At 34.1% G+C, this 12,562-nt stretch overlaps 1 protein-coding gene across 1 annotated transcript; it reads left to right on the top strand.

The window, feature by feature from the left end:
• The first annotated feature begins 5,351 nt into the window (after positions 1-5,351).
• LOC148180178 (phospholipid scramblase 2-like) lies at positions 5,352-11,741 on the top strand. The gene is made up of 6 exons (XM_088045798.1): positions 5,352-5,475; positions 8,784-8,850; positions 8,900-8,983; positions 9,028-9,245; positions 11,209-11,535; positions 11,587-11,741. Exons 1-6 carry the CDS (start codon positions 5,356-5,358, stop codon positions 11,617-11,619), a joined length of 849 nt encoding a protein of 282 aa, XP_087901924.1. The 5' UTR covers positions 5,352-5,355; the 3' UTR covers positions 11,620-11,741.
• Positions 11,742-12,562: the final 821 nt, after the last annotated feature.

Below are 12,562 nucleotides of genomic sequence, written 5' to 3'. Positions count from 1 at the left end.
GTTAGCTCTTGTAAAGTGCGACAATTCGCTACTGGACCGATATTAGGCGATAGTAAATAAGTGTGCTAATGGAAGATAATTAATTTACTAAATTTTAGACAGAGATAAGAAGGAAGAAGAAGTTCGGACCATTGTACTCGAATGGGACCGAAACATAAACGTTGCGAAGAGAGAAGAGACGACAGGAAAGTTAAGACGGGATTACCGAATCCAACGTGAAATTCGGGTAGGGGGTTATAGCACCTCTACTAACTGAAATTCTGAGGCGGTAACACGTGGTTGATCCGATGCCTCAAGGCGGCCACAATAGAAAAATTTCCTAACGCGGATTGAATGACTTAAATGATGGAATGAACGGTAATTAAAACAAAGATTTTTCTCGTACTGATAAAACTAACGTTTCAGTTTTTGAGATGATAACTCTACTCTGGCAGTGATGTTAAAGCCGTGATTTTAAATACCCTAGCATTCGAAGAGGTTCCTGAAGTAGATATTTGTTTATTATGCCCCTCTCCGCCGACAAGTTTTTGAAACGCTACAACATGTTCAGATCGTCAAATTAAAACCTTCACTTTAAGACCTGTCATTAAAATGATGATCGTTTCATAAAAAAAAGAAAAATGTAAACTTCAAGAATCGAAACGTTGATAACTTCGTTGTTTCTTGCTCATTGAACCTCAATTGTTTCACTCGCTTTGAATCTATACCCAGATTCGATTAAAAGACTGCAAAATGTTCGCCCAAAAGTTCAATTCGAAAAAATAGGCGATTTGTTTACAAACATGTTTAGTAGTCAAAAAAAAAATATCCACATCGCGTTGTAGAAATATTTTAATATCCACTTTTCGTCAAATGAGACTTAAATCTCTTTGCATTTTCAATAAATTCCTAATTCAACCAAAAGTGTCAATCAAAATGTAAACAAACTTATTTTGAGACCCTCCCCCCTCGCTAAATTAGTACTATGGTGAACACAGAATCTTGGACAGTACTTTCCTGTCATTTCAAAAAGTCTCGATGTAATCCTAGTTTTATTGTTATTATGATTGACGTTAATACAGAATGTAAACAAATTTTGAAAACGATTTTTTGCCACCAATAACAATTAATGCGCCGCTACAAGAAAGCAAGAATTGGTTTTGCGCTACAACACTTGGTCAAGGGCGAATAGTTTTGGAGCCGATTGGTTTTATTATGGCTAAAATGTCAAGATTCAGTGTCCCCCATAGTACCAACTTTGGTGAAAACCCCTAACCTGCCAGATACACTCAGCTCTCATATACACCTTCCGCCACTAAAATTGGGACCTTTTATGGGTATATAACAAACAGTGTTTATCTGGCAAGTTAGAGGTTTTCACCAAAGTTGGTACTAAATTAGCGTGGGGTTGTGTCAAAATAAGTTTGTTTACATTTTGATTGGTGTGATAACGTGTGACATCGTATGGTGATTCTCTTGGAGGATTCGGAACACAAAACACTTAGACTTTATTTTCGACTATTTATTCCCCATCGTGAACACACTACATTCTTGTAACTACTAGTGTAAGACGATAAAAATGTGGTATTTGTAATAATGGTGATGACGTAACTGGGAGTCATTAATGTTGTAATTAAGAGCTCTTGGATTGGTTCAGTAACTTGTGCGCACCCCGGGTTGGGGTGAATGACGCCAGAATGTGTAGCTTCAGGCAGTAAGGAATTGGGCGGTGAGAGAGAAGGTGGCCAAGAGGTGAAGAATTGACCGTAGGAGAAGAAGGTGTAGGTTAAGTGTGGTGCGCGAGTGCGGGGCCTGGATGGCAGATTTCCAGGCGGCCTGGATGGCTGACTTCCAGGAAGTGTTCTGGATGGTAGATTTCCAGAATGCGCTGAGTGAGAGGGGCATGTAGTGTCTGGATGGTAGATTTCCAGACGGCCTGGATGGCTGACTTCCAGGAAGTGTTCTGGATGGTAGATTTCCAGAGGGCGCAGGGCTACATGTCGCACCTGGATGGTAGATTTCCAGGTGCTCTGGATGGTAGATTTCCAGATGGTGACTTGGATGGGGATAATTTCCAAGTTGCGTTCTGGATGGGGATAATTTCCAGAACGCTGGTGGGTACGGTGATGGTAGATTTCACCGTACTCGAAGAGAGAAAAAGATGCCAAGATGCTGCCAGGGCGTGGGTGCAGACCAGCCGTTCGAGTAACTCTCCAGGGTCGGAGTAAGGACATGGGTGTCCTGCCGTTGCAGAAAAAGAGGTCAATGCCAGTTAATCCGAGCCGCTATCCAGCGATGGGGCAGGGGGCGGAGCTCCCCCGGTAAGTTATTTCATTAATAAATGATTAAGGCCGATAAGGCAGGTGGCAATATGTTTTGTTGCGAGAATTCCGTGACTTCCCAGTCGAGCTAAGCCCGGACCTGACTAAATAAGGGTGTTCCGGAAGGGGTGAGTCAAGTAGCATTGTGTTGCTAGTTAGAAGTACCCTTTCAAGGAAAGAAAATGAGTACAACCCTGTAATGAGGGTTGGTTTCGTAAATTCAGCATTTAAGCGTAAAAAAAATCGAATACACTAGTAACAATAATTCCTCCCCTTCTAATTTCTACCGTCATAAATATCAATATCCCCAACTTAATCTAACCTACTTATTGGCGTGTAGTATTGACTTTTGGACTCGCTGACTACACTACACCTCCCCCGCAAATGCAAAAAAAAAACTTTTATAATTTTTTTTTCACTCGTGGTATTCTTTAATTCTATTTTTATGAACTATTACATCCTTATAATCTATTCTAATAATCACATTAGGTCATTTATTTTTATAACTACGTAGGGTCCTTTTTATAACTCACTCCTTTTGTTATCTGCATTATTTCTTAGCATAATCTTACTTCCTATCTTATAATCTACTTGTCTACATTTTTTATCGTATTCTACTTTTCTATTTACCTTGGAATCTAACAAGTTTTTTCTTGCTTCCTGACAAGCTGTTTGTATTCTATATTTTAATTCTATTGGGAAATCGCTAAAGTTATAAATAGGATCCAAATTTTGAACTATATTTAAAGGTATCCGACACGTCTTTTCGAAAACAAGATAGAATGGAGTGTATTTCGTCGCACTATGCACTGTAGTGTTATAGGTGAAGCACCAAAATGGTACCCATTCAATCCACTTGTCATTATTTTTCGTGCACTGTATCCTTACATAACTATTTAGAGTCTTATAAGTATTTTCTAGTGCACCTACTGTTTCATGGTTAATATGACGTCGAATTTACCTTTTTTATCTTTAGCAATTTACAGATTTCGGTAAAAAAGCTTGACATAGCAGTTGTTGTAATTGTTAATAGTTCTGTGTTTTGTTTTGAGTGTTTAAATTTTTTACATGCATCGCATTTTATCACGAATAGTTCTATGTCACATTTTTGGTCCTTCGAGCCGGATAGGGAACCTGAGCAACATCGTGAGTGTCGTAAACATCACCGACTGGAAGAAGTCGGGAAAGCACCTTGTGCTTTCTTCTTATCATCAATTATACATTTCTGACGAGGTCAAATTTCAAATAACAAAATGCCATTGTCACAACAAGATGCGAATAAATTTCAATGGATAATCAACAGTTTGCAGGCCCATTACGAATTTGTAGTTGACGAATCAAATGAAGATAAGTTTGGTGAGGCGAAACGTCGAAACATTAACGACGTGTCGGAAATCTAGTCGAAAATCTAACGATTGTGCAAATAGCACAATGCAACATCTTAAGTTGCCAACCATTGATCATCCGCGATTTAATGGAAATTTCGAAGAATGGGCGTCATTTATCGATACATTCGAAAGCTTAATCGGGGCCAACGATACAATAAACGATATTCAAAAATTACATTATTTAATGTCGTGTTTAGACGATGAGGCGAAAACTTCACTGAACGCGCTGAAGACGACCGGAGAGAATTACGCGGTCGCCATCCAGTTATTAAAAACGCGTTTCGAAAACCGTCGCTTAACGATTACTTAGCATATAAAGACCATCCTCGACATCCCCGTAGTTTCCAAAAACAAGCACATTACTCCGTTCACTTCTGAATGCGTTAAGCGTCAACTTAAGCGGTCTCAAAACCCTAAATCGGCCTGTTGGCCAATGGAGTGATTTACTTGTATATATTATACCATCAAAATTAGATTATTTTTCTAACGCTTCGTGAGAGGAATCCTAGCTGTCAGACGAAATTCCGACTTACGATAAATTAATTTTGGAAACTCTGCCAAACTCTGCAATCGATGCAGTTGAATAAAATCACAACATCTACGGTCGAGACGAAAAAAACATCTCTTCACGCAAAATTTATGAAACCGGCACAACCTAAACATAAGATTTTTCATATGTCTCTAAAAAAGACTTCGTGTTTTTTCTGCAACGGCGAGCACAACATCTTCAACTGCGAAAAGTTCATTTCTTTAAGTTCCAAAGAGTATAAATAAAATTAAATCGCAAAACCGTTGTATCAACTGCTTCTGCAAAAATCATAGTGTCAAGGATTGTTGATCGTCGCATTGCAAAAAGGGCGACAAAAAACACCACACCATGTTGCACATCGAGGACACATCATCAAATATCAAAGATTCTTCGGAATCAGAACCAGGTCCGTCAATGTTCCTGAAAATTTTTGGTTCGATTAAAAAATAAAAATTTATTAAAATTCTCCTTTTCACTCTAGGATTTTGTAATTTAACACACTTGTTGAGCAAGCTAAAGGTGTCAAACGCCCTAAATTTCATTGATTTATGGTGAAAAATACAAAAATACAAAATTTATAAAAAAATTTGGAAGTTTTTGATTTGTTCAAAATTCAAAATTCTCCAAAATTTGTTCCCTTTGCCCTATAATTTTGTAATTAGGAACACTTATTGAACAAGTCAAAAGTGTTAAACGGCTTTTCATTTATCGTTAAAAATACCAGTATTTGAAATTTTTTAAAAATGTTGGAATTTTTTGTTCGTTTGAAAATTCAAAAATTTTCAAAATTTTCGATAGTTTGTTTCCGTGGATCTATAATCTTGTAGTTTGACACACTTATTAAACAAACCAAAAACATTAAAATTTCCAAATTTTATTGATTTATTATAATAAATTCAAAAATTACAAACTTTTGATTTGATTTTCAGTTTTTCAAATCTTAAAAAAAAAATAAAGTCTTATTTCAATTTTGAAAATTTTGAAAAAAGTCCTTCAACCTAAGAATCCGGTCTCCGCAAACACTCAAACAATTTTTGACTTAAATATTTTTTGTTCCATTTGATTGCACCAGTGGCGTGCGCACTAGCAGCTCTCCCGCCCGCTTCATATTGTATACTGAAACATTTTATTTATTTTTATGGTTTTGCTTAAAATAAATGTGACCTCGAACCTTCCTTCAACATCGCCGGGAGTGCCATTTGTGGTAAACATGTCTGAAAGACACGATGAAATTCAAACTTATAATCCAACTTTGCAGGTAAGTCTGTTTGATTTAAGTCATTTGCTTAGTAATGTGTTCACGTGAACGAAATCTAAATTTTTACTGGTAGACGACTCTCGCTCAGTAAACAATGTAAACAAAGAAGTGTGCGAGGTAACCAAACATTTTCTTGTGTTTTTTGTTTCATTTTTGTAGGAAATACCTAATTTAACAATGAAAACAGAAGAAAATGTGAAAATGATGAGAATTTGACAACTGAAATGACGTTTTGCTTCTTTGCACGTGTTTCTTGGTGAATTTAAACGCGTCACACATGAGCGCCGAATCAACTGGGGTCAGGGGCATAAATTTGCGTCTCGTTTCTCGTTGCCATATTTTACAGAATTTAAACGAATTGTTTGACGGGTCAACAAATTAGGTCTATAAAAAGATGTATGTTACATCTTACGTCATTGTTTTGACTTTGTGAACTGGAGAAGAAAGAATTTACATGACACGCCAATGGATAACTGTTTCGTATCTGTCATCAATCACATTAAGATGGTTTTGTTAGTTGGGCGATTTACACTGTTCCAAGCAGTTTGAAAAGTTTGATGAATATTTTAAAAAATAATAACGATTTTACGAAGATTGTCAAAATTTTTGGAAATTTTGGTTCTCGCAATTTTTTTTACAATTAGTCCCGTTTTTTCAAAAAGTCTGTAATTTGGTGAACTTCATTGAGAAATTAAACGTAGTCATTTCTCCAAATCTCAAATATATCGTTCAAGAGATAACTGAGTTACGAACAAAATTTGAAAATTTTCTAAAATTTTCAGATTCTTTGAAGATAAAAAATTGGAAAATCTGTCTCGCTCATTCAATAATTTTACAATTTGGCAGATCTAGGAAGAAAATTTAAAGTAAAAATTCTCGCAAATTTCAAAGTTCTTGTCCAATTATTACTCCATTTATAAAAAAAATCAAAGTTAATAGAAAAGTTAAAAATATTTATTCCTCCAAAATCTTTCGGGGAATAGATAATTGACTTTTTTTAATTTTGGTATTTTTCTGAAGATAAAAATTTGTAAAATCTGCCTCGTCCATCCAAAATTTTGTAATATGGTAGATTTACGAAAGGGGGGAAGATAAAGTTAGTGATCTCCATAAATTTCAAAGTTCTAGTCCAATTATTACCTGATTAAAAAAAAAAGTCAAAATTGCCAAAATTCTTCAAAAAATAAAAATTTCTAAAATTTGTCCCGTTTTATCAAAAATTATGCAATTTGATGAAGTTAATAGAGGAGTCAAAAGTAATAATTCCCACAAATTTCAAAGTTCTAGATCACTTATTACCTCATTTATAAAAAATTCAAAATTGCACAAAAATTTGATTTAAAAAAAATTATAAAATTCCTAAAATTTGTTCCAATTGGTCAACAATTCTGCAATTTGGTAGGATTAATAGAGAAGTTAAAGGTATTTATTCCTCTAAACCTCAACGTTTTTGGGTGATAGATAACTGACTTATAGAAAAAATTTAAAAAATTTCCAAAATTTTGGGTTTCACTGAAGATAAAAATTTGTAAAACTTGTTTCGCTCATTCAAAAAATATATAATTTGGCAGATCTACGAAGGAAGATTAAGTTAGTGAGCTGCAATTTGGTAAAGTTAATAAAGGAGTTTAAAGTAATAATTCTTCTAAATCTGAACCTTATCGGTCCATAGATAACTGAGTTACGAAAAAAATTTGAAAATTCTCCAAAATTTTGAGTTTCTTTGATGATAAAAATTTGTAAAATCTGTCTCGCTCATTCAATAATTTTGAAATTTGGTAGATCTAGAAAGAAAGTTTAAGGTAATCATTCCCACAAATTTCAAAGTTCTAGATTAATTATTACCCTATTTATAGAAATAATTTTGAAAATTTCTAAAAATTTTAGTTTCATACAAAATGTATATTTTTTTAATTTGTACAGTTTTATAAATAATTCTACAATTTGGTGTACTCAGTAGATAGAGATATCGTCGATTAAATAACTAAATTACAAAAAAATTGAAAAATTTTTAAAATTTATAATTATTTTGAAGATAAAAAATTGTAAAATCTGTTTCAAAAGTTTTCTAATTTGGCAGATCTACGACAGAAGATTATGTTGGTGATTTCTGATTTTGGTGAGTTCTAGTCCAATTATTACCTCATTTATGAAAAAAATTCAAAATTATCGAAAATTTTAGTTTCCCAAAAAAACAAATTTTCTAAAATTTGTCCCGTTTTTTCAAAAATTTTAAGATTTGGTAATGTTAATAGTGATGTTAAAAGTATTAATTTCTCCAAATATCAACGTTATCGAGCGATATATAATTGAATTACGAAAAAAATTTAAGACTTCCAAAGTTTTAAATATTTTTAAACATAAAAAATTTGTAAAATCTGTCTTGCCTTTTTAAAAATTTTGTAAATTGGCAGATCTGCGAAAGAAGATTATTTCAGTGATTCCCATAAATTTCAAAATTCTAGTCCAATTATTATCTCATTTATAAAAAAAAATCAAAATTGCCAAAAAATTTAGTCTTAAAAACATAAAAATCTCTAAAATTCTCGTTTTTTTTTAAATTTTATAATTTGGTAAAGATAATAGAGGACTTAAAAGTAATAATTCCTCCAAATCTCAAAGTTATTGAGCGACAGATAACTGAGTTACGACAAAAATTTAAAAAATTTTCAACTATTTAAGTTTCTTGGAAGAGAAAAGTTTGTAAAATCTGTCTCGCCCACCCAAAATTTTTGTAATTTAGCAGGTCGACGAAGGAGGTTTAATGTAATCATCCCCACAAATTTCAAAGTCCTAGCTCAACTAATAACTGATTTAAGAATCTTTTTTTAAATTTAAACTTTATATGCAATTTTTTCAATTTAACTCGTTTTCTTTCATTTTTTTCCCTGGCCAGAATCGAAAAAAATCTTCATTCTATTCATTCCTAGATGGCGCCACATTACTTCAACCCTCGACATATTGATCGTCTTCCAGCCTAAATAAAGTTACATCCTTGACTCCAAAATCCTCAGTTGGTAATTTTATTAAGAAGAATTAAAATACAAGAAGTCAAATAAGTGCGAAAATTTGACATTTTGACATACAATCTCTCACACACACACATTGACACTGTTGTAAAATTTTCCACAAAAATGAACACCGCACAACTGGAGGTAACTAATTGTCGCTTCACGCTTAATTCGTAAATAAATCTGTAAATACAAACATCTGTGTTTTGCGTCCCCGATTTTCTCGCACCTTATTGTACATAAGTAAGAGCAGCGAGCGCAGCGAGCTTAACAAAACCGCCTCTTCGCCCTTTTTAGCCCTCGAGACCAATACAGGACCAACCCCTCCTTTCCCCGAACCAATTCGAGCTGCACCCTCTAATAAGTGAGTCCCCCCAAAACCGTCCGAAATTTCTATCTCTTGACTGTACCAGCGCCCCCCAATTGCCCCCCCGGCCTCCAACACTTGGCCCCGCTCGACCAGCTGCTGATCTACCAAAGAGTCGAACTCCTGGAGGGTAATTAACTCAGATTGTCACTCCACTCTCATCGAAAATTCCAGTTTTCGTCGGTTTCGAAACCCGCAATTTCTACCACATCCGCAACAGCCAAGGCGAAGATGTCTTCAGCGGCACTGAGCAGTCCGACATGTGCGTCCGCCGGTGCTGCGGCCGTCTTCGCTCCTTCGAGATGAAGCTGTGCGACAGCTCGAAGAACGAGGTTATTCAGTTCGACAGACCGTTGGCTGGACAGGGGTGCCTCTTCCCGTGTTGTCTCCAGGTGAGCGCCTCCAGAGGAACCCGCGGGATGTAGGTCCGTCAAGTTTGAGCATCATACATCACAAACAAATTTCAAACATATGCCATAATTTTGTGCTAATTCTGTGCTAATTTGTGCTGTAATTTTTAAATTCTGTGCTCTTTTGGTTTTTGAGTTATTACCAGAACAAAAATGATGCTCAAACTTGACGCTGAGCATCATAAGTCACAAAAATTGATCAAATTGGTCTTATAATTTTGTGCTAATTCTGTGCTTATTTGTGCTGTTACTTTTAAATTCTGTGCTCTTTTCGTTTTTGAGTTATTTCAAAAAACGTACAAAAAATAGTAGGTAACCCAAAATACAGATTTCAACGAATTTTCTTTGAAGCGTCAAGTTTGAGCATTATTCATCACGAAACAGCTTTAATAATATGCCATAATTTTGTGCTAATTCTGTGCTGATTGATGGTATAATTTTCAAATTCTGTGCTTTTTCCGTTTTTGAGTTATTTTAAAAAACGTACAAAAATTAGTAGGCAACCCAAAATACCAATTTTAACAAATTTTTCTTGAAGATGCGTCAAGTTTGAACATCATGCATCACAAAACAGCTTAAGTGTATGCCATAATTTTGTGCTAATTCTGTGCAATTTCCAAATTCTGTGCTCTTTTCAATATCAAGTTATTTTAAAAAATATACACGGCTAGACGGCAACCCAAAATACATATTTTAATGGTTTCTTTTTTATGAAGCCTCAAGTTTGAATATCATCCATCGCAAAGCAGAATAATTGATACGCCATAATTTTATGCTAATCGGTGATGCAATTTTCAAATTTGATGCCATTTTGATTTTCATGTTATTTAAAAGGTCGTATTTATATAAAGACGCGTCAAATTGGAATATCGTAGATTACAAAGTAGAATATTATGTAGATATGTCATAATTAAATGGCCATACTTTATAATTTTTATTTTTTAACTTCAAATAGATGGTTGTCCATATGTTTGCTTAATTAATATATTTATATATTTATCCCTCCGTTCCTTGAAATATGAATTAATAGAATTCGACTGTACATATTTGTATTCTCAGAAAACATTCTAACGCGCCTGGTTAACTATTCCTGAAACTAACTACCTGAAACACTCATTTTACGACGTGAATCAGAGAAAAATAAATGATAGAACTGTTCTTACTCAGCAAATTTTTAATTGTGAAGAATATAAAGTGTGTTAATTAAATTATGAATGTAGTTAAAACAAAACAACAAACTTTATGAACCATTTATAAGGTACCTAGATATCCTTCGTAATGTTTGGTCTTGACCGCTCTAGCACTGAATATTATAATAATAATAGTTAAGCAGACAAGTATTGCGGAACTTTTAATACAATTTTTATATTGTCTGCTGTTTTCATTTTTACGCTATTGCAACAAAAAACTCAAAGCGAGTGCCAAGAAAATAATTTCTTCTTAATTTTAAGTACGTATTTTGCAAATTTCAATAAAGGTAAGTATTATTTCACCGTAGAATAAATAAATGTTAAAATTTCTCTCAACACAGAATTAGCACAAAATTATGACATCACTTAAGCTGTTTCGCGATGTATGATGCTCAAACTTGACGATTGTCCAAATTTGTTTATAAATTGTTTATTGTAACTCAAAATCGAAAAGAGCACAGAATTTAGAAATTGCACCATTAATCAGCACAGAATTAGCACAAAATTATGGCATATTATTTAACCTGTTTCGTGATGAATGATACTCAAACTTGACGCTTCAAAGAAAATTCGTTGAAATCTGTATTTTGGGTTGCCTATTATTTTTTGTACGTTTTTTGAAATAACTCAAAAACGAAAATAGCACAGAATTTAAAAATTGCAGCACAAATTAGCACAAAATTATGGCATATGTTTGAAATTTGTTTGCGATGTATGATGCTCAAACTTGACGGACCTGCGGGATGTCTTTGTAGAGCTTGCAGGTGTCGTCGCCTCCAGGGAACCTCATCGGGAGCGTGGAGGAGGAATGGAGCGTCGTCAATCAAAATTTCAAGGTGAAGAACGGGAATGGCGACGTCGTGTTTGGGATAACTGGGCCGTGTTGGACTTGCAGCTGCTTGGGGGACGTGGATTTTGCGGTTTTTGCGGCCGATGGGGGTGAGGAAGTGGGAAAGATTACGAAGGTGTCGGCTGGGTGCTACAAGGACACTTTTACCATGGCGGATAATTTTCGGGTGCATTTTCGGGTGGATTTGAATATCAGGATGAAGGCGGTGCTGTTGGGGGCCTTGTTCTTAATTGTAAGGTCTTGAAGTGGTTGGGGGGCCTTAATTAGTTTTGTTTGGTTTTAGGATTACATGTTTTATGAAAAAGTGGTGCGATAGGAATTTATTTTTACTGGAAGATTACCACTTTTGAAGCTTTCTGCGGAGATGTGCTTGAGCTTTCGTCTGCAAGTTTTTCACTGGTTTGCTATGTAACTGTTGTAACTCAGGGAGTCTTATAAAATTATACTGAGAAATATACGTATACGCCTATAAAAAAAATCCAAAATAATTCTTATTATTGGTTCTCTGTCTCTAATTCCCCAGTTTTTTTCTTATTAATTTATTTTCTCTTGTCTGCTCAACAGTTTTGAAAATTTGTACTGTAAGTGAAACAACTAAAACTAGTTAACTGTATAAATTTGATGGCTGCAGCTATAAAACTACTAGAACGACAGTATTTAAAAAAATATGAAACTTGTTCAACAGATAAAAAATTCTATAAATTCTAAAAAAAAATCTAAAAATTTGGACTTGTTTAACAGATAAAAAATTCTAAAAATTTTCTCGTCTGCTCTAGAGTTTTCAAATTTTGTACAGTTAATAGGAGAAACTATAAAAAATAGTTTTCCAGAATTTCGTCCTAGTAGCATTAAAAGTGCTACAGCAACGGGATTTTGGCAAAATATTGTTTTTAGCTCCTCTACTAAGTGTACAAAATTTTAAAATTGTAGAAAAAACAAGAACATTTTTGAAATTTTTTATTTCTTGAACAAACCAAAATTTTTCACATTTTTTTGTTAAAACTAGTAGTTCTAGTGGTTTTAATGCTATATCAACAAAATTTTGGCACAATATTACTTTTAGTTTTTTTATTAACTGCACAAAATTCTAACATTTTAGAAGGGATGAAACTTTTTTTTGGAATTTTTCATTTGTCGAACTAACCAAAATTTTTCATATTTTTTTTTGTTAAATGCTGTAGTTCTAGTAGTTTTAATGCTACAGCAACGAGAATTTGGCAAAACATTGCTTTTAGTTCTTCTACTAAGTGTACAAAATT

The sequence above is a fragment of the Gnatocerus cornutus genome, chromosome 1 (genome assembly GCF_029298725.1).
Source record: "Gnatocerus cornutus isolate USDA-ARS CGAHR chromosome 1, icGnaCorn1.1, whole genome shotgun sequence".
NCBI classification, from domain to species: Eukaryota; Metazoa; Arthropoda; class Insecta; order Coleoptera; family Tenebrionidae; genus Gnatocerus; species Gnatocerus cornutus.
Note: the sequence above shows the minus strand (reverse complement) of the source record. Positions and strands in the feature narration are given on the sequence as shown.